The sequence below is a fragment of the Anas platyrhynchos genome, chromosome 11 (genome assembly GCF_047663525.1).
Source record: "Anas platyrhynchos isolate ZD024472 breed Pekin duck chromosome 11, IASCAAS_PekinDuck_T2T, whole genome shotgun sequence".
NCBI classification, from domain to species: domain Eukaryota; kingdom Metazoa; phylum Chordata; class Aves; order Anseriformes; family Anatidae; genus Anas; species Anas platyrhynchos.
In genome coordinates, this window is record NC_092597.1 from 12,696,713 (window position 1) to 12,723,361 (window position 26,649).

Genomic DNA, 26,649 nt, shown 5'->3' on the forward strand with positions numbered 1-26,649 from the left:
GAAAAACAGTCAGGAAAGGAGGCAGCAGGATGCTTTGCTTCAGGGGAGGACAAAAACTGAATTCCCTGGTCCCTGCCCTCGTGCCTCTGAGCAGCATGGAGCAGCAGGCAGGCTTGCTGTGCCTGTGGGGTCAGACAAATGAAGAGCTGCACGGTTGTAGCACACATGAATAGTTGCACTTTATTTCAGGGCAGCCCCCCGCAGAGGCAGGAGTCAGTCATTACAAAGAGGGGTCACACGTGGAACACCGAGCGGTGAGGCCGGGCAGTGATCTTCACGTGGCAGTGAGCAGAGCAGCACTCATGGGCAGGGCCTGTGCGGGGACAGAAACGACCTCAAACAGTTAAAAAGTGTGGTGAGGGAAGGGGGAACCACGGGACCCAGCCCCTCAGGGTGTTCCAGAAGAGTAACCCCTGTAAATAAGATGCGTTTCGTGTGGGCAAGGCCCCTGCTTCCTTCCTCCAGTAAGCCACTGAGAACAAGCACAGCTCGACACCCCCAGCTCCTCTCAACTTCAGCAGGGGAGCGCAGTGTAAAGGCTCCCTGCTGTGCCCCACACACCACCCAGGTAGGAATTAGGAAGTTTTTTCCTTACATCAGGGCTCCTGTCCTCCCCTTCTGCCTCTTCCTTTTTTTTTTTTTTCTTAAAGGTGGGGGCCCTCCTGCTGCATGGCTGGCCTCGCACAGGGCCCCAGTGCTCCCCCAAACCCCCCACAGTGAGAACAGAGCTGGGCCCAGCTGCCAAACCTGCACGGGTGGCGGTACCTGGCTCACGCAGCTTCAGACAAGGCCCCTGGGATTAAGCCTTGGATATTTTATACACTGTTACTGCCCCACTGGTACAATCTGCAGGTCAGCAGCCAAACCCCAAGGAGCCAAGAAAAGCAGGGATTTAAGCAGCAGGGTCTCCTACCCAGCGTCTTGAGTAAGGAAAGTGAAAAATGCAGGGATTAATGCAGGGATTAGGACCAACACTGTACTAAAGCACCAGGCTGCAGCTGACCGCCCACCTTTTCCACCCAGATGCTGCTCCTCCACCTGGTTAAAGATGAGCTGAGGAAACAAAAGGCAGAGAGAAGCCTTGCACTTGTACATCACCCAGCCAGCCCCACAGCTGAGCATTTTGTCAGAAAAAGCTTTAGGAACAGGGGTCCGGACACCGAGAGGGGCAGAGCCTGGGTCCTGCTGAGGTAGATGTGGCAGGGGAAGCTGCAGCCGATGGGGCACTTCACACGTGCCCAGGTTATTTATAAAAGCATCACAGAGAACTGGCCCTAAAAGGGAGTAAAATTGTCTTTCAAGCATTTTTCACTAGCTCCAGAATAACCTTTTCCCTAACCTCACCAGGCACTGCAGTGAGCCTGGCAGCTCTGTAATGACCAGGGCCTTCCTCCTCACCAGTGCTGACCTTTACCAGCCTCCAGTTGACTGGGAGCAATCCAGATTCTCAAGACCTTTGAAAAAAATACTGGCGAGGTCTCCCAGCGACACCAGCCAGCTCTCTGAGCACCCTGGGCTCAATCCCATGGGGCCAGGGACTTACACACACCCAGCTGGAGCAGACCCTGCTCGGGGCGTGCTGGGGTTTGTCGTTCCCGCAGTCACAGCCCTCTGGTGCTCGGCCTCACTCCCAGTGCCCAAACCCTTCCCTTTTCCACCTCAGCACTAAAAGATCCCTGCCCAGCTTGCTCAAGTTCTGCCACTTTGGCATCTCCTGCTCCTGTGCTCTTAGAAAGCAGCTCTTGCTCCCTCTCTCCCACCATACCCAGGGTCACACCTGCACTCCCAGGCAAATTCCTGCTCCACCAGGGCAGCCTCCTTCCTCCTCCGACACTCAGCCTGTGTTCTAAGGCAGATAAAAGGCAAATAAATGCAGGTGCCCGACCTGTGGACTCACAGCTGCCCACCACCCAAACAAGCCCAGCCCCGACTGCGCTGCCGTTCCCCCGCACTGGGCAGCTGTCCCCGTGCTCCAGCCCCAGCTGGAAGCCAGCTGCCCCAGAGGAAAGGCACCCTCTGAAGCTCTGGAAGCTGCCAGAACAGGCTCTGGGGCAGGTTCAGGACCAGCAGAAGTTTTGGGGAGAGGATAGGGCCCAGGAGGATGGCAGAGCTTCGCCTCCTGTCCGTGCCACAGCACCAGGAGCAGGCAGACGCAGCTCAGCTCACGGCACCTCCTGTGTCACCCCAGGGCCAGCTGCAGGTGCACGGAGAGCACGAACAGGGAGCTCACCCAAACATCACCCACAGCAGGGAACAGGCAGAGCAATGCTTCCCTGCGCCTCCCCCGATTCAGACAACCACTGTGCCAGAAAGAAAAAAAAAAAAAAGAATAATTATTTTCCAAACCACACCTCGCTCCCCGAACAAAGAAAAAGCCAGAGGGCAGGAGTAAAACCTAGCTGAGGACATGGGTGTTCCTGGAGCGTGTGCTACCTGAGAGCTTCTGGCCCCTGGCACGAGCTTTCTGAAGAGGGAGCTCTCTCCTTGAGGAGCGGAGGGCCAGGAGAGCCAGCGAGCTGCAGCTGCCTTTGTGAACAAAAAAAAACAGAAGGGGGGGGGAGCCAAAAGAACTGAGCAAAACCAACTCCTCCCTCCCAGTACAACTGCAACAAAAGGTTATTTCTACACAACCAAGGGGTGCTGTTCCCAGCAGGACACCTTGAAGGGCTGGGAAAATCAGTCTCAATCCTCCGAGCCACCCGCCGCTTGTAGCAGACCCTCTCAAACAGCCCCTCCGACAGCCCCCTGGCCAGGCCGGGGCAGCACTGGCTGCCTTGGCCAGGGACAGGCACCACCTTCCTGCGTGTCCCTTCACACAATGGCACAAGAGAATGAAGACAGCTTTGCAGGAAGGTTTGCTTTCTTCTTTTTTGCTTTCACTTTATGACTTTTTCTTTTTTTTTTTTTTTTAAATACACAACTTTTCTTCTGGAAGGAAACTCTCCAGAACTTCACATCCTTAAGGCGTCACGAGTTTACTAGCCGGGATCCACCAGACAGCTTTATTTGACAGACATCCTGCTCTCTTCTCTCCCTTCAGATCCGTGGGGCTGGATGGGCTCTAAGTGGAGTGCAGGGGGATGACGAATTTGCAGCCGAAGGGCGAGTGGTAGTTTATCCCCACCTCCTGAAAGACCTTCTGGGGAATGCCAATGTCACAGAGGTACACGCGCCCTGCCCTCTCGCCCAGCGGCAGGGGCAGCCCCAAGGCCAGCGACCACTTGGCATCGATGCCCTGCTCCATTTCGCTGATGGGAGGGTCTATGCTGAGGACGGGTGCCCGGTTCTGGTTGGCCCAGTCCACGACTGCTTTGTACCAAGGCTGATCTCTCAGAAAGGCATTTTCGTGACAATCCAGGCAGTTGATCACTAGGTCAACGGGGGTATCGGGGAGATCTGAAAGAAACACAAGCACTGTGAGCACCGAGGAGCGGCCTGAAAACACGATCCATTGCTCGGGGCTTTCCCTCCTTTTCTTTCTCTTTCCTTCTCCTTCCCTTTTCCTCCCCTTCTACCAGCAGAGACTTCTCCTTTTTGCCTCCAGCACCCACAGGCTTGCTGCACACAGTCTGGCCTCACAGGCTGTTACTGCTGTCCTTCTGCAGGACACACTGACATCAATATTTAAAAGCTCCTGAACTTGCTGGAGAACATCCACAGCCTTCCAGATACCGAAACAAAACCTCACTGAGCAGCCAGCAGTTCAGCAGACCTGCCCCAGATGGCACTGCTGAGCTGGCTTCTCCAGCCCGGGCAGCCCAGGGAAGCAGAGGATGACTTTCTCCACTAAAAACAAAGCAGTTTTCTAGCCTGCACGATTGGAAAAAAACGTGTATTGCTCTGGAGCACGTTGATTAGCTTCGCTACGGAATGGCAACGTGGGAGCTGCAGGTGTTGCCTTCCCCACCGAGACCTGTTGGTTTCACTGCACTCACCTGCTGCACTCTCTTCATGAAGCACTCGGTGCCAGGACTGTTTTATTATAACGGGCACACGGCTCCACCAGCACTGCACAGCCCCCACCCTGCTGCAGCACCAAGCATCGTACCCTAATTCCCAGGCTTGTTTCTCCCCCAAAATTTAAAATTATTTCCAAACCTAGCTCTTTTAAAAGAGCTAGGTCTGGAAGTAATGCTGGCGGAGCGCCAACCAGAAGCCAGCTGGCTCACAGAAGGCAGAGCATCGCCGCACTGTGTGGTGTATTCCAAACCAGCACCCTGACAGCTCAGCGAGGATGCGTGCTTGGTGTGAAACAGCAGTTGGATGCTCATTTACTTGCTGCTTCGACATGCTGAACAAGGCGAGCCTTATCCTGGGAGAATGGCTGGTCTGACTCAGCCCCAGACAGCAGCTCTTGTGTTCCTTCAGACCGGAAACATCTGCAGCAGCACAACTGCTCCACTGTCGGACCTCTCGAGGCTCTGCTGCCCTGCGGGGCCGCTAGATGGTGCCGCCGGCTCGGCACAGGGCTGCAGAGCAGCTCTGCCCCTCGCTTACCTTTGACGCTGGAGACCTGCTGGCCTTGCGTCTTGCTGAAGAGGTTCAGCTCATTGGTGATGGACTCCAGCATCTTGACGAAGTTGGGCAGGAAGAGGATGACGTGGACGTCATGATTGGAGAGGTGCCGCCCGCAGCTGATGCCCTGCGCCCCCTTGACATGGGGGCCGCACAGCAGGGCCACCGTGGGCCGCTGGTGCACGTTCTTCGGGTTCAGCCTGAGGGGAGAACGAAGGGAAACGTCAGTAAAAGCCAAGGATCTCCCGCCTTCGTCCTGCGAGATGCAAATCAACAGGTGCTTTACAAGCCTTCCGTCGCCTCTGAAGAAGAAGGAACCCACATCCTTTTGTAGTGCTGACAGCACAGAGCTGTTCTGCCTGCAGGTTCCCTCCGAGACCTCTTTGCACCCACAGCAGAGCAGTCCCAGCCCTGCCCGGCTCCTCACACAGCCAACTTGTTCCCTGTTTGATGATGCGTTTTCACTAGTCACATAGCAAGCTTCAAATCGGTGCCTTTTCACTTTTAGGAGGCTTCTTTTCCCCCTTCTGCCCCTCTGATTGTGAAGGACGTTGTAAGAACTGCAGTAGATTGACGCAGTGTGAAGAACAGGCAGCGCTCCAAAACCAGCACAAGGGCTGAGCAGTTCTGCACTCAGATTTCTCATCTGAGAGGGTCAGTGCTGCCTGGTAGCTCACCCCTTACTGCTTTAAATCCAACACTTGTGTCCTGGGCTGCAAGTAACGTGCTACTGCGTGACCAGAAGACTGAGACCGCTCGGGCTTACCTTCTGTTTTAAGAACAAATCATGCAGAGCACCTACCAGCAGCACAAGAAGACGTGTGAGTGCCTGCCCGCACCAACAAACCTGTAAGTGCAGGCCCAGGACAGACCTTTTTCAGTCGGCACATCACTCGTGCAAAGAGCAGCAAGCACACTCCAAGCCTGCCCCCAAACCGGGCACTCCAAAAGGGCAGGATGTTTGCAGACGCCTAAAAGCCAGCTCAGCATTGTGAAGAGCTGAACGGCTCGCTCTCACTGGCCAACTTTTGTTTTGTTGATGCCATTGAACAAAGGAAAAGTTGAGTTGTTTGCAAAAAAGGGCCAGCTCACTGAAATTCTGACAGGGTTTCAGCAGCTGTGGGTTACATTGGTGCAAAGCTAAGTTCCCTGAAAAAATGCTCATGAAATGGAGAGAGAAAACAGCAGCTCTGCTTCATCTTTGGCCCAAGAGGCTTCTATTTCCAGGACAACGGAGACAAAGGGAAGCCCTTATCCAATCACCCATCCAAGATAGCAAAATCAACCAGTTCCTTCCTAGAGAGGCTGAATATTAAAAAATGGGGAATAAGAACACGAAAACCTACTTCCTCCCGTTTCAGGAGCCTGAGCCTCACACTTGTTTGCGTGATCCCTGGGAAACGAGCTGACGTGTGAGGTACCACAGGTCTGCACGGCATCTGGGTGAGGTTTTTCTTTCAAGGAAGCAGACAGCAGACAGCTGCCGGGCCAGCACAAGGCACGGGTGGCACCCACACCACACTCACCTCCCACGTAACCTCTGAGTCTCTTTTACGTTGCCCCCACTTGGAGGAGCAAGGTCAGAGAAGCGAGCTCTGCTTAGAGAGGGCAAATCCCCGGGGAGCTCGAGGGAAGAGCTTTACCTGTTGGGCCCCCCGAGGAGGCTGAGCGCCATCTGACTTGCGCACACCCCCGTCATCTCCAGCCTGCGCTCCAGAGTCAGCCCGTGCTTCTCGGCCACCGACAGCAGCTTTTTGTGCAGCTCGTAGGACACGCTCGGAACCACCAGCCCGGAGTCTAGGATTCAGAGAGGGAAGAAAACAAAGACATGATCAGAGACATTTCCCAGGACGGTGCAGCAATCCAGGCTCCTGGATCCTGGTCTGCGAGCACACGGCTCAGGAGGCAGACAGACAAACAGACAAGGGAGGTTTTGTCAAGCACTGAGAGCAGCACCTGCAGGAGGATACAATTCCTCTGCATTCCTGGCCAATTCTTTACACGCTCCTTCTCCAGGCAGGCCAGCCTGGCATCGACTTCACAAATCAACCCTGCAGTAAACTCACCTGGAAATAAACACAGAGGATTCCCTGCCCCAAGAAAGCAGCCTGCTCAGAGGGGAGCCACAGCACTTGTTTGGTGGCTCAGTAGCAGAGGACAAGGAACCCTGAGTACTATTTCCAGTTATATGGAGAGAAGAGTGCAAAAGCTAAGTGTTGGGTGAGAAAATTGCTGCTGCTGCAGCCAGCAAGACACCCCTGAATACCTTCAGCCACAGACACCACCTCTTTAATCCAACGTGAGTGCCTGCCCAGGTCACTCACGAGCACTGCTCTGAGCCCAACAAGCAACCCCAGCAGCGTCCAGCTGAGCGAGGGCTCTGGACGTACTGGGAAACAGGCTGGTAGCTCCTGCTCCACGGGACAGGCAGGAAAGGTGCAGGGGGACGGGCACAACGGGTGGAAAAGGGTTCAGGACTCAGACTTCTGCTGCAGCTCAGGCAAACAGCAGAGCATCACCAGCTGCTTGCCCTATAAACCAGCACTGACTGGGGCCTTACTGGCATTTTTGGTGCCCAGGACCGCATGACAGAGCCGGTTGTTTACAGAAGCAAAGGCAGAAAGCTGCTTCAGCTCCGCTGGAAATTCTTTGCAAGACTTCCTCGCTCACGTTTCAGAGAGAAGAGCTGAGCAGAGTCACAGCAATAATAAAGGCCCGGTGAAAACACTCTGCAGCGATAGGGGTTCAAAGGGGAACAGCCACAGCGCACATCCGCTGAGAGGAAACCTAGCAGTTACTCACAGGCTCGGGCTCCTTTGCAGAAAAAGAGCATGAGAACCAGCGGTAACGAGCAGTTGCCACATTCAAATGAGAAAGGCAAGGCAAGGCGCACTGCTAATCGCAAGGGATTCTCATTTGTACTGCCACGCTTCCTCGGGGTGCTGGTCACAAACCACTAAGCCGAGCTGCCGCGGTAACGGCAGGGTCTGTGCACCCTGAGGTTTTTGGAGCACGTGGCAGGTATCCCTGCGAGGTATCAGCACATCCCGCCTGGCTGCTCCGCTGAATCCCTCCGGCTTTCGTCTCCGAGCTCGCCAGCCGAGGGCTCCGCAGCCACGGAGGGACCAAACGTGTTCAAACACTTGACCTCGCATGCTAACAGCCGATTAAGCTACCTCTGCTAATAATCTTTTATTACATGCAGCACACATGCAAGCATGCACATTATCAAAGTCATTTCAGGCTCCTGATAGCAGCCGCCGAACGTTTGGAGTCATAAGCCACTAATAATCCTAAGCCTGTCACACCAGTCACGCACCTGCCCGCCGTTCACACACCCTCTTAGCCTCCGGAGTCACGCAAGGCTCAGCTTGGGCTCGTTCCCATTCACATTTTTGCTCCTTCCCCGGGCTGTGTTTCTCAAGCCGGAGGGAGGGCTCAGAACCAGCCACCCGAGGTCAGGGTGTCGCCTGGCAGCTTGGCGAGGCGCATCCTCTGCTGACACGAAGCGAGGGACCCGCAGAGGGGGTCTGCTCAACCAATTCCCTGTTCAACCTTTGCACGAGGATGTGGAAGAGCCAGCTTTTGGTCCTCACCTACCTGGTGCAGTGCCACCATCTCCAGCTCCTCCTCTCCCGGCACCGCGAGGTTTCACAGCTCCCACCGGCCGGAGGAAACCCAGTGCCCAGTGGGTTAACGCAGAGGGGCTTACTGGCACGGGAGGGGCTTGTATTTAATGTGCTACACTTTGTCCTAATTGCTCCCTCTCAAGAGCGGGCTCCGATGCCAAGAGAACTTCCCTTCTCCGCGCTCACGCAAGGGCCGACCAGTCAGACGGGCTTATCGGAGCCAGGCCGAGGGAGTTAAACAAACTCGGGCAGAAAGCAATCCAGGAGGCGACGTGTAAAGCCACAAACAATAACACGGCTGCAACAGAACTGAACCCCTGCCAACTTTAATTATGTTTGGGTTGGACAGCGCGTCTTTATTGTTTGGTAATGGAGGCAATAAAATAAATTAGCTCGGGCCTTTTAATATTAAATAAATGTATTTTACAGCTGCCTGGGAAAAAAAAGATAAAGACTGAACAGTTTTGTGACACGCAGGGCATTGCTGAGGCCTGATTACACACCAAGTGCACTCGGCTTACGGGGCACGCTGTGCCCTGAGCACAAACAAGTCACCTCCTCGAGCTCCCCCCGTGCCACGCTACACTCACAGAGGCTGCAGGAAAACCACCCCCATGGCCACAGGACCATGCAGCAGCGACACGAGGCGGGTGCAGCCCGCGTGCATTTGGGGCAGACGGGATATCCCTGGGCTGTTTGCTGCCCTGTGCTGGCTGCAAGGCTGGAGCCACCTGCCTGCGGCCTCGGGAAAACACAGCTACTTGCCCCACACATTGTTCCAAAGGGGAATCATCTCCCCCACAACTTTAATGGCGATTAAAAAAAAATCAGTCTAGCCCTTATTGTTAATTAGGGCACATTCTGTGGAAGCTCTGGCTGCCATCCGAACGTAACCTCTCCCAGCATCAACGCACAATCCACGTGGACTGAGTGGCAGCTTTGCCCCACAACTGTGGTTGGGTGAAGTTAACTTCACCTGCATCCTACTCAGAGATCCCAAAACACGACCCACATTCACGATACGCAGTCTCTGAGCCAGTCATCCACAGCCTGAAGAGCTAAAAGCTGAGAGAAAAGGACGTGGCACAAGAAAAGCCACACTGCTTATGTCACCACACACTACAGGACCAGCCCCAGCTCCAGAGCCCGGCCCCTCTGCACTGATCTGCCCCAACGCACACATTTTCTTCCTCCATCTCCTTACCATGTGGAAAAGGAGTTTCTTGAAGGACAGGCCTGAAGTGTGGGGAGGGAAAGCACAGAGAAACAAATATCAACTCTTGGCCTGATATTTGAGCCTGAACTTGACACACAGATAGCTCAAGTTTCTCCTGCAGCTGAGCTGGAAACAAATCCCGCTTACTTTCCAGAAGAGGCACTGCGATGGCAACAGCTCACATCCCACACCACCGGCGGTATCTGGAAGAAAACCCGCTTTGGACAAAGCCTCAGCAGCACTGCAGGGAAAGGAAGGAATACCTCATCCACCTGGCACACGGCCATCCTCTACTCATCCCGGCATGCCCCTGAAGGTGCTGCTTCAGCAACATCCACTGCTCGCCAAGCCAGGCTTCGGGTGCAAGCCCACTGCGTGCACCTGTGCGAAAGCAGGAAGATGGGGTCTTGTGGGGTGCGAGGATGCCTCCCATCAAACTGGGCTGAAAAGGGAGATTTTGATTCGGTTTAATCATCGTGAACCAGAACTCCCGGTACGCGTGTGGCATGTGCTAGCAGTGATTAAGCACTGTTAGGAGGGAAGAAGAGAGAAATGCAAAAGGAAAGTTTGGACAGCCCGATATGCGATTACGGAGTCACCAATAGTGAACAGAGGCACTCCATCCTGCCAGGAACTCCTCTGAGCTCACACCCCCACAGAACGTTGGTGTTGTGGCTACTGCTGGAAGACCTGACCCCAAAACACCGTCCGAACACAGCGGTGTCAGTGCTGGTAGCCAGCAGAAGGACAGAGAGGCCCCCACCAGCCCACGTTTCAGCTCTCTAGCTAGACGGCTCCAGGAGTAGAACAGACAGCTCACACCTCACAAAAGCATCACCAACCGGCCTTGCCAGGGAGGCAGATGTTTGTTAAAACAGTTGCACTTCCCCTTTTCAATGCAGCTTAATGGTAAACAGAGACAGATCAACAGGCCCCAGCCCCAGAGAGGACAGAGCAGTGAAATACCAGGGAACAAGGCACACGTGGAGCCCCCAGAAACGGGCACGAGTTGGTCACCACCAGAGAACTGCCAAGCTCTCAGGTTCCAGCTCTCATTTACATTGGGAGCAGCTCCCCACCTTCATTCCCACTCTCTCCACCATAATCCCCTCCTCCAGACCTCTGGGCAGACACCCAGCGCTATTTCCCCTCTTCCTGTCCATCCCAGCATCACCTTCTCGAGCCAGCAGGGCAAACCCCAAAGCGTTTCACACCGTGGGAACACCGAGGTAGCCTCCAGCATGCTGGTGAAGTCAGGGGTGTGCTGAAAGAGGAATCCACATCGGCCCTCTCGTGCCCATTCTTGCCATTCTCCCTGCACAACTCATCCTTTCCTCGTCAGGAAAGCGGGCAGCAGCACGGGAAGCTGCCCTCTTGCCCTGTACAGTTTGACCATGTTTTGTCTGGGCCAGACAGAAGTTTCACGCCACGGAGGACAGCACACGGCCTGCGAAGAGGGGATACGCTGAAGGACCAAGCAGCCCTCAGCATTTCCAGGATCACTTCAGGCACAAAATACTGTAAAGACAGCAGGCAAAGGAGGGAAGAAAAACTGCCTTTCCCAAGTTCTTGTCACCGAGGACAACTGACCTGCAGGCTGTCAGGGATAACCGTGTTAACCTCTGGGAGGGTAAAAAAGAAAAATCGCACAGGGACCCAAGGAAACACAAACCCAAGCTGCTTTCATCCAACCTCCAGTGCTGAATTTGAGCCAAAAGCCTCAGCCTCAGCAGACCCAATGACTTACTGCTCTACTTCCGAACATACTAGCACACACACTTGAGTGCCTGGCACCACAAAATTAGCTCTCCAAGAAGCATCTTGAGGGACTCGAGTGCCTGTCAAGCTTTGCTTACATCCCACACGGCTCGGCTTCTTTCAGCCGGCAGCCACCACGCAGATTGGGAGCCCTGCGGATTCAGCTTTTGGAGGACGGGCACCAGCACTTTGCTGGTTTTCCTGCTGCACGGGTCTGCTTATTTCCGAGCTCCATGGAAACACGGCATAAAAGAGCATGCGAGGATCCCGCAGACCTTTCTCCTCTCCCACGGTGACGAGAGCTGGATGTGAGCTGGCTGTCAGTCACCAAGCAGCATCACTCTGTGGGATTACAGCAGACAGAACAATTAGTCTGTCGGCCAGAGCTCTTTTAAGACACTCATCTTCAAGACGGGCCTAGGGAAGAAATATAAAGTACTTATTTCCCCTATAGCTAACAAAATGTGTTTTGTTTTGTGTTTTGTTGTTTTGTTTTTTTTCTTCCAGAGATCCCTATAGGAGTCTAAAAACAACTCCACAAAGAGAATTCAGAATAATAAGAAGAAATCCTGTGACAGATATACCCAGAATAACGGCATTCAGGGCTGTTGGCACTCTCAGCTAATTTCTGCAGCTGCCGCTCTCTGAGCTGCTGAGAGAGGCAGCCTGCCTGTAGCTCAGCATCCTCCTCCCAGCTGCTAAACAAAGAGATCTGGGCTTTTCGAGTGACAGCCCCTCACTGCCCAAGCACACTGACCATCCCTCTGTCCTTCTGGCTGCAGAAGGCTGAAGGCTGGCAGCAGCAGGCCAGTTACAGCTGTTTACAAGAGCTTTTGCTAGGCGGCCCGAAGCATTTCCGAAGCAGAAGCAAACTTCCTCTGCTGACACAAAGGAAGCCGCCCTCTGTGGGAAACACCACGTTTATGCAGCAGTGGGACCCTTCTAGCACCGCTCGCAGGACTGGGGCCGTGCCCTGCTGGGCAGGAGCAGCAGGGAGCAGCGGTTGGCAGTGCCCATAACACGACAGCTTCTCCTCCAAACCAATCCAGAACCCACCTGGGAGTCTCAGCACCCCCCAGGAGTTCATGAGGCTGGCGAGACCCCCCAACTACAAAGGAGAGGGGTTTGCCACCTCCCTGGGAGGGCTTGCCAAGAGCAAAACAAGCCAAGAGCAGCCCTTTCAGCGGGCTGCAAACAGGGAGCCAGGAGCTCCCATAGGAAAGGACAACACAGATTAGCCAACAACTCCATTTCCATCCCCTGAATTCTGTCCTGGTGTTTACTGGTTGTTGCACAACGCTTCTCCAGGAACCCTACTTCTAGAATCCTGCATCAGCTGTACTTCTCCAACTGGCAGCTAATGCTTGGGTAGCTTTTGTTTCAGACCCACACAGAGGCCCTGGCTCCTCTGGAACATGCCAGCTGGGAGATGAATTGACAAGTAGCCAGTTTACCACCAAGAAAAGCTCACACAAAAAGGAAGAAGTACTTATTCACACAGTCAGCTGCGGGAGCTTCATGCCGCAGGATGCTGCAGCAACACAGAGTTTGCACAGGCTCAAAGAGGAATAGGTTAAATTAAGCAGAAGGAAAAAAAAGTCATCAAAAGCTCTTAATACTAAAATACCACTTCTGCTTCAGGAAGTCTTAAAATCGTCAAAGAGAGCGCTCAGGGGAAAGTCTCACCACATGCTTCCTCCGGTCTTTCACTTATCCTTAAGTAGCTGCTGGAATCAGAACACCGAATCGGACGAGTTCAGAGCGACCCAGGACATTTTTACCTGGATCAGAACGGATCAGCAGGGCAACAGAGGACACAAATGGAAAGCCAAGCTACCACTGTACAGCAGAACCATTAAGAACTGACATTGTTTAATTGCACAGCAGCCAATCAGTGTAAATCAGCTTCCTTCCACCAAGCACTTCACACCCCGCTGGAGTTTCTGAGAGGAGAACGACAGAGCAGAAGGAATGACAGACCAGGGACCTGCTTACCCTCGTGCCCAGCACACAGACCACCAGGGTGCAGCACTTCAGTGTCTCTCTACAAAAAGACCTGAAATTTGATTTTATTCTGACATGGAAAAGAAACGTTGCTGGGATGCTGAACTTCCTTTACTGCTACGTTTTGCAAGTGCTACAAAGGATGCAAGCTGAGGGCAGGGCACCACACCTAGACTGAAGTTACAGGGAACACGTACAAAGAGCAGCATGAAGCGAACACGCCATGCCTCGTGGCACGTGTATAAGAAGATTCCTAACAGTCAGCCCCTCACACAAACCCTTCTGCATACACCAGGCTTGCAGGCTTTGGTTCTTTCACACAAACACCACACAGGCAATAGAGGCAATGGGGAACCAAAACCCCCATAAAAAGCTATTTGTACACGAGTGGTTGGAAATACGGACGGGAAGAGCCAGAACCATTTCTCTTCATACCACCGACATTTAAAGTTCCTTACAGCCACACAGAAGTCTCTACCTGCTGCCCAAGCAGCACCAGGAACACCTGCAGTCCCCTGCCTTCTACCAAAAGAGCAGGAATTACGACACGCTCCCGTATGCTGGAGCCCCAAGAAGAGCCCTCCTTGCCAGCAGTCAAGCCCACGCACGCTCGTCATGCCACTGAAATCACAGCACGGGTTCAAGTGGTTCCACTTGGGTTTCTGTTCTTTTTAATGCAACCTCCAGCTTCGCCTCTCCCTGCAAACAACTTACCTCGTTGCCCTATCTGAGTATTTCTGACCTCAGAAATACGGCAAATAAAGGTTGTACGGAGACGCGAGGCACGGATCCGACCTTACACACGAGGATGGCCCCTGCTCGTACCCCGTTACACTGACAGACACCCCCGGGGGAAAAACAATCCACCACACGTGCCCCAACAGAGCTGCAGAGTGTGCATCCTTATCAGTAAGGGATCTGGCATACCAGTGCAGAACTCTTTGTTCGCGTTCTGGGGTACGACAATCCGTCTGTAGACGATGGGCTCCGACTCCAGGATGTTCTCGTCGTGCCGGTAGCGAGCTGGCTTCTCGCTTGGGGTGCCCCGGGAGCGGGTGCCGCTCCGCCTCTCGTAAGTCTCAATCTCTTCAAACACAGCTGCCTTGTCGAAAAGGGCCAGGTTCCCCTCGAAATCGAAATCCGTGTCTGGGATTTCATCGATGTCATCCCCGAAGCACTCATCGTCTTTGCTCTTCATCTGCCCATTTTTCAGGCCGCTCTTCTTCGGGGTCACCTGGTTCGGGTGGCGGCTGCTGGACGACCCTAAACAAAAATACAGGCAAGTTGAAAATACACAAATGGAAAAAAATGTGTCATCAATGGACAAAACCATGTTTCTTGCCTGCTTTCTCAGGAAGTTTTGTAAGAAGAAAGCTCGCGTTTGGTGTCTATTGACTCAAGGGATTGTTGCTTCCCAAAGAACCTGCAGGCCTCGTCTTTAGCTTATCTGGGCGTGAGTAACGCCAACAGAAAACCCAACGCGAGGCACCGGGAAAGAGATTTCAGGGACTTTCCTCTGGCAAGGGCAGGAAAAACAAGCTCGACCCCAGTAGCAAAATAAACATTTCTGCTCATTTAACGTAAGAGAGCGTTATGTTAGTGTTGAGGTATTGAGCAAGCCCTGGGCTAGGGCTGCACTATTCCTGCTGCACTGGGCTTGTGTTTGTGCAGGCATGTGGCCCAAGACTGCCATGGAATTTCCCTAAATTTCAGAGGCTACCATGGGTGTTTTCTTCTGAAACAGGTAAGCCACCTACTGATGGAGAACTTAAGCCCCTTAAAGTATTTCTCTCTCGTTCGCCATCGCTAGGTGTGTATTTCTGTAAGCCAAGATGAAGTCCTTTCCCTTTCCCATATTGCATTTTTCTACTTATTCATCGTATCACATATTTAAGGGGAATTATTTCCAATCAGTAACCATGCCAGCCGGGTTTCCCTCACATGAAGTTGAAGAAGTCTCACTCTGAGGGCTGGTACAAACCCAAACGCAGTCACAAGGCTGACATACCCCGTTATTTATTTCTTACATTATTCTGCAGGTCACCCACACACAGTCAAGCCCAGACGACGTTAACCTGTTAGTTATACCCATCGTTAAACCTGCCGACACTAGGAAAGATTTCAGGCCCATTTCAGCAATTAGTTATCACCTCCACTGCCCAACAGATGGAATAACTGTTACCACACCAGAAGCGTTTGCTTCCCTGACATATTTCTCATGTTTTAGGAGAGATTTTACCCCCCTGAATGTTATTTATACAGATGAGCTTGCAGACAGAACCTGTTTGCTGACACACAACCAAATCACCACCAAGTCACCAAGATGACACGTGCCTCTCGTCCATCACCCTGCATACAGCTCTGGCTGAAAACGCAACTTTTTTTGTTTTACATGTTATTGGCAATCAATGAAAGGGCGCAAGAAGAACTTCAAGTCATCTGAGGATATTTAGAAATCAACCCCAGAAGACCTGCAATACGCCAAAGCTTTGTGGTGTCCCACAAAGTTACCTGTTCGCCTCAGAAGCACAGACAGGTCCAGCTTGGTCTTGGCAGACCGCTTTCTCTCCCACCAAAACTCATCTCTCACTTCCCCCATTTCCCAGGTGTGAAGTCCTGTGCTCCAGCAACAGAAGAGCACGTCACCTGGACAGCAGAGGAGCCTGGCCCCAGCTCCTGCAGGAGCACTCACCCGTTTCAGAACCAGGGCAGGAACCGGTCTGTTCGAGGCCAACGTGCCGATTTTGGCTGAGGTAACGAGCAGAACTCATTTCTCCACCACAAAGTTACTCAGTAGCTCAATTACACCACTTAAATTGCAGCAGTTAGCTCAGAACATTCACATTTACCCAGACCCTCCAGAGAAGAGGCCATAAAAAGCAGCTCCCTCCACTTTCCCTACCCAGCTGAGGCTCTGCAGCCCAGAGCAGGGAACCCCTTCGTGGAAAGCAGCCTCGCCTGGGACTCCCAGGTGCTTACTGAGGACTTTGTCACAGTAAAACAAATTTGCCAGAGCTCACCACGAGCTCCCCTAACACCATGTCTAACTTATCCCTGGAAAGTCACGGTGCAGCATGGAACACCTCACTGCTTTTATTCTGTTAGGAAAGCTTTGTCTCAGGAAGGATTTTCCCTCTTGGTTAGTTTTCCCCCTATTTTAGGCAGCCCGTCACTTGTTTCTGCTGCTGAGGTGACTCACCCAAAAGCTTTCCCAGCCCCCACAGCAGGGATGCTCTTTGAAACAGTCAGCAGAGTACCTCAAGAACCTGAGCTGAACTAAATAGACCTCAACGCTCTCAAGCAGCTCCAGTCTCCAACCACACAGCAATTCACGAGTCCTGCAACAACTGAGAACACAGGCAAGCCAGAGGCCAGCACTGCACACCTCGAAACGAGGGTGACAAGACCCCAAACCTTCCGAAGGCTTCATGGAGCCCTTCTTCCTTGTAAAGAAACAAAGCAAATCCCTTTCCAGTGACCACTTCCCTGCAGCCTGCAGGATTTAGGCTAACCTCCCCGTGCCAGAACCCCACCGGCCGTAGCACAAAGCCGCTTCAAAGCTGCTGCTCTCAGCACGAGGGCCAGTCAGAAACGTTTCTGCTGTGCACGCTGGGGCAACCGAAACCAGCGCCGCGGCGTCATGCGGTCAGCGTCACCACACTTTGTCAGAACTCTATTTCTGGAGCCTATTTATAATTATTTGAAATTATTACTAATTATAGCAGGCAGCTCATTTTCAGACGCAGTGATTCTCAAGCTGCTCCGGACTTTGGAGTTTTTATAAACAGCTGGGTGAGAACAGACTGCTGCAACGCACCTTTTGTCAAGAAGGACAGAATTCAAGGATTTCTAGCAAATGAACACAGCCTGGGGGAGGGAAAGGGTGAGGCCTCCTGGCAAGGAGGATTTCAGCCCAGGAGCTGCGACCAGGCATTCACACGTACAGCTTTGAGAAAGGGAAAGCTTTTCAGTAGCCCCACTGATTCCCAAACCAATGGAGGCACACCAAGCGCTCCGAAGTTGCACACAGCTTGGGCTGGACCTGGCGGCCAACACCACACACAGCTAACGCTGCCGCTAACAGCGGCACGAGAAACAAGAGCCCAGAGCTACACAGCTGGCCGAGCCCTCCAAACACTTCCCTGACTGCCAGGCGAAGCAACAGGCGAGGGACTCCAAGTTCAGATGAAGAAGCTGGAGCCTGCTCTGAGCACAATGGGAACAAGCCTGCCTCTTGTGCAGCTCTCCGATGTTTTGGCAACTCCATTCCTGTTCCCCAACAAGAGTTCTACACCGGCTGCCAGGTTCTTCTGCAAACAACTCCGCTCTCCCCTCAGCTGACCTGCGGAACAAAACATGGGGCCGGCAGCATCACCACGCGATGGGCCCAGGGGAGAGAAGCAGCTGATGCGAGCAGCATGCAAATGCTGACAGACCCAAACGGCGCGTTAGGAAAGCTGCAGGAACAATGGCTGGAAAGCTCCCGGGCTCCCTGCAGACACAACGACTGGGAGCCAAGAGCAGACCTCATCAAATCGAGATGTGCTGGCATTGTCCCGGGCAGCTCGCTAATGCGGCGGGTGCCAACCCCACCATCCTGCTGACCCACCCGAAGGGGCTGCGTTACCCCATGGAGCAGGGGAAAACTCAAAGAATATGAGAGAGAAGGCCAGCAGGAGGATCACTGCCTTCCAGGGCTACCGAAACCCAGAGCTCCCAGCCCAGCTCCTCCATCTGTGCACGGCTTGCTAAGGAGAATAGCACACGGCTCCCCATCAAGCTGGCAGCTCAGCACTGCACAGAAAAGTGCCTCCCTCTAAACAATACTTCCCAATTTTTTTTTTTCATTGGAAAAAAAAACTCATGTATAGCACACAAGCAAATGTAAAGTCTCTAGCGAGTTGGCTGCCTTCCTGTGAGATCCCTGCGGGAGCTTTTACCGCCAGCCCTGGCATGAACGAGCCCCGTGCCAGCAGGGCACACAACCCATTGTTGTGTAATCTGGGCTGCTATTTGTTGTTTATTGATTTCTGTCACACAAGTGCTCCGAGGGGGAACTTTGTCCCTGACTTAGCACGCTAAAGGGCACCGAGAGGTTAGCTTCCAGCCCAGGCACCGCACAGCTTCAGGTCAGGCTGACATCACAGCCCGGCCTTGCCTCGATTCCTGCAGCCGCCACCTCTTCTGTTCCACGCTGGAGCCTTTCAGGCATCGCTTGCCTTGCTCTCCACGCACACTGCAGAGAGCAAGGGTTCAATTTTCTACCTCATTTACGGTCTGCACCTTGCTCAACCTGTTTCAGATTTTCTCTTACAGGCTTTGACCTGCTGTCAGGCTTCTGTAAAACTGCTGCGAGCTGCTGGTGGGCTGAAGGGGTTTGAAAGGCTTGCTGCTCACCCCACACCTACCAGGTGCTGCCTGAACAGTGCTACGCGAGGTAATCCAGCTGGACTCTGCCCAGCAAGAAGAAAGCAAAGCAGGGGTTACTTCAGATAACCAGGTAGCTGGCAGCGTAGTTTGAAAAGAGTTTTTCCTCAAAACATGCCTTCACCCCCCCCCCCCATCTTTCTGGCCTTCCTCCTCCTACCAACCCTGCTTGGCCATCACTTTAAAACAGAAGGGAATAAGAAACTTAAGAATTTGTCCTTCTGAAAATTTAAAACAAAAGGCTGCTCAACCTTGTAAACTGATTTAAATTAACTGAAATCAGAAGAGCTGCAACTGTTTCAGAAAACGAGAGCTGTTGGTGGGGGAGGAAGACTTCCAGAGGCCCAGAGGCCTTATCTCCAGATAAGGCGCAGCCTTTGATCTCGCTGTTTAATTGGCCCTGCTCACCTTGCTTTCATTTCTTTTCAAGACAAAACAAAAAAAAAGGCAATGGAAAGAACTAAATCATAGAAATACGCTTGATATATCCTGATGCTTCAACATTTGAGTCATGAACTACACTAGATGTATCCTGATGTTTCAATAATTGCAGCCCAGGGGGCTCCGAGGGCAAAAAAAAAGCGAGCACAGCCAGCCTTGGCACAGCATGAGGGCTGGCTGGAGATTTATGATCAGAAATAAAAATAACGGATGCCTGGCTTTGAGACGTGCTGATCCTATCTTTACATCATCCTCACTAGAGCGCGTTAATTTGTGTTTTTTTTAACCAACGCAGCACAGCAAATACCGTTTGTAATGACTCGTAGGGGGCTGTTGTGATAGGTCATGGTTGTGCGGGCTTTAAATAGAAAAGGTTTGCAACATCATCAGTTGTTTCTAGTTCCTTGTAGAGGAAAAACAGGCTGGCAACTGGGCCATTTTCAATCAGGAAGCACAAGAGGAATGAGGAACTCGTATGAACTAGCACTATTCAGTTCTACATTTCGCAGCCTTTGATGCTGATGAAGCAGATTAATGCGCGGGGTGAGATCTCCACTAATTAGATTTGAAAATTCACTTTGACAAAGAAATGGTTGAAGAACTGACTTTTTACATAAACAGGCGTCAACCACACTTCTCTGAGAAACGCTGCAGCAAAGAAAACACCAGCGTGTTGCTCTTTGCACGCTCAAGAGGGGCTGGTCTCCAGCAGACTGAAACAGGGATGGGTAAAGAATTACACAGCAGCGACACGGCAGAACTGCAGTCCCACTGATAAACAACTGCCTCCTTTCCACCCCGTGCCCATACACCTTTTCCCTGTCGCCTCCTGTAGTGGGTTCCCTCTTCTTTTCAGCCCAACCTCTTAACCTCACACCAGTAGGTTAAGCAACAGGAGAGTTTTTGTGAACATTCCTCTTTATTCTACCTCGTTCACAATAGAGGCACAGAACAGTCTGCAGCATTTCAAAGTTCTGAGGTTCTCCTTCAACAGCCCTCGAGAGGGGAAAAGAGTTTCAACTCAGGTTAGCTCTGGAAAGCTCGTCAAATTCCCACACCACAACCAACATCAGATCCAAAATGCTCCTGAACCAAATAAACAAAGTCACGTACGTGGTTCCTTCTTACCTGTACGATTCTGAAGGTTAGTTTGGACAGACACATTTCTGAAACAGCGAGCACCATGCCTGTGTGCAGCCTAAGTAACACTGGCCTTTACTGACAAATGACAGCACTGTGAATTCTGCTGCAGCCCTCCCAGCCTGCAAACCAGGCTCGCTGCACACCTGAGTTAAAGCTCCCTGCTCTCACTACTCAGCTGAGCAGCACTGACTTCTGTGTCCAGCAGGAAAGGTGTTTCACCTGGAAACAGCAGCAAGGAAGGGTAGGGAGCATCTGCCTCCAAAGAACTCTTAGCAGCAGTGCAATAGCAACGGGGACAGCAGAGAAGCAGCTCTGCACAACGTTCCCTGCTGGCCTTTCGGTAAGGTAGCTACAAGCTTACAGAAACAGAACATCTTTTGTAAACAACATAAAAAGTAAAAACAACCACAGCAAGCCAGCAATGACAGATCAGACCCAACAGCCTGCTTCAGCTGATGACACTCACCCAACGAAGCGTTTTGGATCACTGTACTGGGCTTGTTGTGCAGTACCCACACCTCTGTTTGTAAGGCAGGTGCTGCACATTTTAGTGACGCTGTCTGTATGCTCATCCCAGGTTCTGGCAGAGGTTACATCACCTCACTGTACAATGTCAGGCACGTGCAAGACCCTCGAAAGATCTATACTGGTAAAATCCAGCCCTTCAGGTGGCAACACACGTACAAAAGGAAACAAACCTAAGTTTCCAGACCCGTTTGAGATGTTTTAGCTGAACTGGGGCATGCACTGCAGCAGCAACCCAGGCGAAGAGGAGAGCTGCAGAACACAGAACACATACTCACAGGAATTGTGCCTACGCCGAAAGCCTTTGGACTGAGTCAGGGTTTCCACGTGCCGATCCATGTAGCTCTTGGAGCACTGCTGCTGGGGGGAGATGATGATGTCCTGACTCTTCATGTCCGTCCTCCTGGGGATGTTCTGCGGGGCGCTGCTGCACATGGGCTTCTTTAACATCTTGCCAGTGCCGTTCTGGCTGGGCCCCACCTGGCAGCCAACCCCCGGGATGCCCAGTTCTGTCTGCTGCAGCTCCCCGCATGGCCTGCTGTCCTCCGGGCCTGGGATCTCCAGAATCTTCAGCTCAGTGATGTCACCTGCCCTAAAAAAACAAAAGGAATAGAAAAACAGACATTCAGGAACTTGGTGTTCGGGGTACTTTTAAAGAAACAGCCTCGAAAGAAAATCGTGCAACATTACCCAGAGGTTTTTGGATGTCATAGTCAATAAAACAAAGGGCAAAAAACATTTTAATACTCAAACACAGGCTACACGTCAGGCATTGAAATATTCACCTGAAATTACATAAACTTTAAATAAAATCTCGAGTATTTCTAAACTGCACCTGGATTTGGTGTAGGTTCTGTCCCTAGCTGAAGCAGGGATTGGTCAAGCAGAAAATTGAAGCAGCCAGCACAGATCTTTGAGAAAGCCTGCGTTAATTCAGCAGTTTCTAGCTATTATAATTAACCTCAGCCTGGAGGGTGCTACTACTTTTAATCCCTTCCTACATAAAGCTCTCCTTAAATTAGTGCTATTCGTGCTCAGACAAGGGTGTGCTCGCTGTTTCTCAAGACATAGGATAAAAAAAAAAAAAAACACAGCACTGAGCACGAGCCAAAGTGAAACAAAGAAGTGGTCACGAAGACCTCCTCTCCTCCATCTGCACTGACTGCAAGACAGGAACCAGAAGTTGGGGTGTTCAATTTAACCTTTTAAAGTTTGTGCCCAACTGGGATATAAAACTAACAGCCTGGAAGTTAGCAAGAGCCCTGAAAGAATCATCCTTCCAACTCTCTTCAAAAATCAGAGTTTTCTAGGAAAAAAAAAGGATTCCCTGCAGTCAGCACTTGGTCTTATTTTTAAAATCGGGGACTCAGGCACTTTGCTGTCGTGACATGAAAGGTGCAGAGGTAACAGGAAAGTGTCCAGTGACAAATGACTCCTATTTATTGTTTTTTTTGAGCGCAGCGTTAGCAGGAGCTGGTGGGAAGGGACTCAGGAGAGCCACAACAGCACTGCACTGACCCAGCGCCCTGGTCCCAAACCATTCCCTGTCTGCACGGAGGAAAGAACACAGGGAGAGAAAGGAGATGGCTCTGGATTTAACCACTGCATGTAGTTTACCTGTGCTGGCCATCATTTTAAGTGGCCCCCTCTGCTTTCCCTGACACTTTAATAACATGTGTTGCTGAGGGCACAGCATGAAGAGTAAGCCAATCCCTCAACTACCCAAAAAGTGCACACACACACAGAATACACAGAAAATACCCACACAAATACACTCACACATGCTCACACAGATCCTTGCAGCACTTCTAACAGAGCAGAGACCAAAAACAGCACCCTGCTGCACACAAGCTGAGAGAAAGGCCAGTGGTGCTTCTCACCTGAAGCTGCTCAGTAGCAGGAGGAGGATTTAAGACAAAGAGCATGTTTCTGGGGGAAAACGACCCAAAATATCCACCCAGACTGGCAAACGCAGGAGAAATACCACCACTAACCTGAAGGTGACTTCTGGCACGAGGCACTTGACCCCATTGTGGAAGGGCCGGGTCAGGGAGATGGTCTGGCTGACCTGGTCCACGGCAGACACTCGGCCCTGGTAGACGCCCAGGCTTTCTCCGCAGTTGATGGACACGATGCTCCCCAGCCAGTCCGTAGCCATGATCCCGGGACTCAAAACCTGCAAGGAGGCACAGGCCTGGCTGTAAGGTGAGGGAACAACAACCCGCTGTTCCCTCAGGAACATGTTAAAGCCCTGCGCAGGGCTCTGCCTGCACGTTTGGAAGCCCTGCCGCTGTTTGCAGGACTGAAGAAATAGTTCGGTAGCGGATTTCAAGGCTAACAGCTTCCAAACAGAGCACCGAGCTTTGCCTGAGTACGTTCTCTCTGGAGCTTCAACCAGGGCATTTTCCCTTCCCTCTGTAAAGCTTTGGTGTGCACACAGCAGAGCAGAACAGCTTTTGTGAGCGCTTAGCAGCGAGGGCACTGACCTCAGCACCTCCAAATTAAAACCAGCACCTTAAGGAGCACAGACAGGTGCAGAGGGGGTAAGAAAACAATGCTGGAGCCCAGCACAGCAGTCTTTGTGCTGTCCAGGGCCAGGATTAGCATTGCTGTCACAATGTGATGGCCAAACAAAGCCACGCTGCTTTCTAGCACCTGCACCAAGCTCCAGAAAGGACACAGCTCTGGGAAGGTGACAGCCTCGCTGGCACCACAGGAGAGCTGACAGGCTCACGGGAGAGAACAGCCACTGCATGTTATCTGCCTCTCATGCCATCACCCTCGGGAAGAGGGAACACGCTGGGAATTCACTCAGTTACGGGGCACAGGGGGGTAGGAAGGCTGGGATGTGACCGGGGACAATCAGCACGTAAAGCACGCTTCTGTGGGAAACATTTCAGGTCTCTTCAGGCTCTTTCTGTCCTGAGCTTTATGGAAAATAAAGATGCAAGAAAAAACACCTAGAGAGATCTAGGACACGTGCATGCCACCAGGAACAATAAAAGCTCCCTTCCCCCAGCTTTCAGGAGACTTCAGGGAGGCTTCAAGAAGAAACCAACAGGGATCTGGCCACCAAGCCACGTGTTCCTCAGGACCAGCCTCCTCGCTTGCCCATTTCTGTGTGTCTATATTGACTCGTGACAACACCACCTGGACTCCCAGATGATGGCAGAACATCAATAATGCATTTTGGAGAACCTGCAGCACGGCTAAAACCTCATTCACTTTCCCACCTTTTGCATCTCTTTGAAAAGGAGGCAAAGGTTTCAGTGCACAGCACCACCTCAAGAGGAACCCTTTAGAGAAGGCCCCGGCCCTTTACAAACACACAAACAGCTCCCTCTGTGTGCTTGCAAACAAACCCAAAGGAGGGGAACTGCCTCACAGCACCTCGCTCTTGTGCTTGGTCACTTGGAGAAGGAAGGAGCCACACGGGCAGCGGATGATTTACTCAGGCACAGGTGGGAAACAGGAAAACGTTCGTTTGTTCACCCCGCCTGCGAAGCCAAACCTCCCCCCCAGCACCTTCCCATCGCGAGTTACTGTCCACACGCCCCTTGCATCCCCCCAACCCTTTCCAAGCAGCTGTTAGCGACACCCGTGCTTCGGGAGGGTCTCACAACCCCCGCAGGCTGCCCCAGCAGCCCGTCACCGCCCCGCACCCCCCACAACCGAGCCCCTCACAGCGCTGGCTCCGCACGGGGCTGCTCAGCGCGCCGCGGGGACGCGGGGCCCAGCGGGCCGAGACCCGACGGGCCCGAGGGGCGGCCGCAGGGGCTGGGGGAGCCGCAGGGGGCGGGCCCGGGCCGCGAGGGGCCGAGCCGGGGCCCGAGGGAGGCCGGGACCAGGCCCGGGACCAGGCCCGGGACCAGGCCGCGGCCCGCCCCGGCCGCTCCCCTCAGGCCCCGGCCGCCACCGGAGCGGCCCCGCGAGGGTCCCGGCGCCGCGGCCTCGCGTCCCGGCGGCTCCGTGCCAGGCCCGGCCCCTCCCCGGTCCCCTCCCGGCCCCCCGGCCCGGCCCCGCCTCACCTGCGGCTGCCGCTCGTCGCCCGCCGCCCCTCCGCCTCCGCGCCGCCCGCCCGCTACGTCACTTCCTGCCCCGCCGCGCCGAGCCGCTCTAGCTGCCGGAGGGAGATCATAGAGAGGAGTGGAGGAATAGAGCGTGGCGCATGCGCACCGCGGGGGAAGGGGGCGGGGTGGGAGGGCGGCGGGCACAAGGTGCAGCGCCGAGCGCTGAGGGGCGCATGCGCGGGGCGAGGCTGCTACGTCACACCTCCAGGTGCCTCGGTGGTACCTCAGGGGCGCCTCCATGGCACCCCCACCATCCCATAATACCTGTGTTACACCTCCATGGCACCTCCATGGCACCCCCGCCATCCCATAATACCTGTGTGACACCTCCATAGCACCTCTGCCATCCCATAATACCTGTGTGACACCCCCATGGCACCTCCATGGCACCCCCGCCATCCCATAATACCTGTGTGACACCCCCATGGCACCTCTGCCATCCCATAATACAGAATCACAGAATCACAGAATTTCTAGGTTGGAAGAGACCTCAAGATCATCGAGTCCAACCTCTAACCTAACACTAACAGTCCCCACTAAACCATATCCCTAAGCTCTACATCTAAACGTCTTTTGAAGACTTCCAGGGATGGTGACTCCACCACCTCCCTGGGCAGCCCGTTCCAGTGCCTAACAACCCTTTCAGTAAAGAAGATCTTCCTAACATCTAACCTAAAACTCCCCTGGAGCAACTTTAGCCCGTTCCCCCTCGTCCTGTCACCAGGCACGTGGGAGAACAGGCCAACCCCCACCTCACTACAGCCTCCTTTAAGGTATCTGTAGAGAGCAATAAGGTCGCCCCTGAGCCTCCTCTTCTCCAGGCTGAACAAGCCCAGCTCCTTCAGCCGCTCCTCATAGGACTTGTTCTCCAGGCCCCTCACCAGCTTTGTCGCCCTTCTCTGGACCCGCTCAAGCACCTCGATGTCCTTCTTGTAGCAAGGGGCCCAAAACTGAACACAGAACTCAAGGTGCGGCCTCATCAGAGCCGAGTACAGGGGGACGATCACCTCCCTAGCCCTGCTGGCCACACTGCTTCTGATACAAGCCAGAATGCCGTTGGCCTTCTTGGCCACCTGAGCACACTGCTGTCTCATATTCAGCCGACTGTCCACCATCACTCCCAGGTCCTTCTCTGCCTGGCAGCTCTCCAACCACTCATCTCCCAGTCTGTAGCTCTGCTTGGGGTTATTGCGCCCCAGGTGCAGGACCCGGCACTTGGCCTTGTTGAACTTCATGCAGTTGGGCTCAGCCCATCGGTGCAGCCTATCCAGATCCTCCTGCAGAGCCTTCCTACCCTCGAGCAGATCGACACGCACCTAACTTGGTGTCATCTGCGAACTTACTGAGGGTGCACTCAATGCTCTCATCCAGATCATCGATGAAGATATTAAAGAGGACTGGCCCGAGCACCGAGCCCTGGGGGACGCCAGTAGTGACTGGCCTCCAACTGGACTTGACTCCATTCACCACAACTCTTTGGGCCCGGCTATCCAGCCAGTTTCTAACCCAACGAAGCGTGTGCCAGTCCAAGCCAAGAACAGACAGTTTCTTGAGGAGAATGCTGTGGGAAACAGTGTCAAAATACCTCCATGATACCTCCACAGTACCTCCATGGTACCTCCCCCATCCCATAATACCTCCATGGCACCTCCACCACCTCCATGAGACCTCCACCATTTCTGTAACACCTGCATGACACCTCTTCCATCTCCATGACAGCTCCACCTCACCCCCATGATCTCCCCAAGACAGGTCACAGCAGGAGGAAGGCTTGTCTCAGAGGATGCAGTGAGGCAAACATGATTTGTTTTTTTTTTTGCTTTCAGTATTTTCTTCCCACACAGGGTCTGGATTCAGTTCTTCACGTGCCAACTGTGATCACTTTTTAAAAAATTTACAAGAATCCCTGAAACACACGAAG

The 26,649-nt window shown here is 53.1% G+C and overlaps 1 protein-coding gene across 2 annotated transcripts; it reads right to left on the reverse strand.

Moving 5' to 3' along the window:
* Positions 1–154: 154 nt before the first annotated feature.
* EDC3 (enhancer of mRNA decapping 3) lies at positions 155–24,843 on the reverse strand. Of its 2 annotated transcripts, none has more exons than XM_027466624.3 (7): positions 24,687–24,843; positions 22,653–22,834; positions 20,937–21,250; positions 14,050–14,385; positions 6,159–6,312; positions 4,498–4,715; positions 155–3,396 (listed from the first exon to the last, which is right to left on the reverse strand). In XM_027466624.3, exons 2-7 carry the CDS (start codon positions 22,814–22,816, stop codon positions 3,062–3,064), a joined length of 1,521 nt encoding a protein of 506 aa, XP_027322425.1. In that variant the 5' UTR covers positions 22,817–22,834; positions 24,687–24,843; the 3' UTR covers positions 155–3,061. The 2 variants fall into 2 exon arrangements, with proteins under 2 accessions (XP_027322425.1, XP_027322426.1); XM_027466625.3 differs by lacking the exon at positions 24,687–24,843 and adding an exon at positions 24,049–24,196.
* Between the last annotated feature and the right edge of the window lie 1,806 nt (positions 24,844–26,649).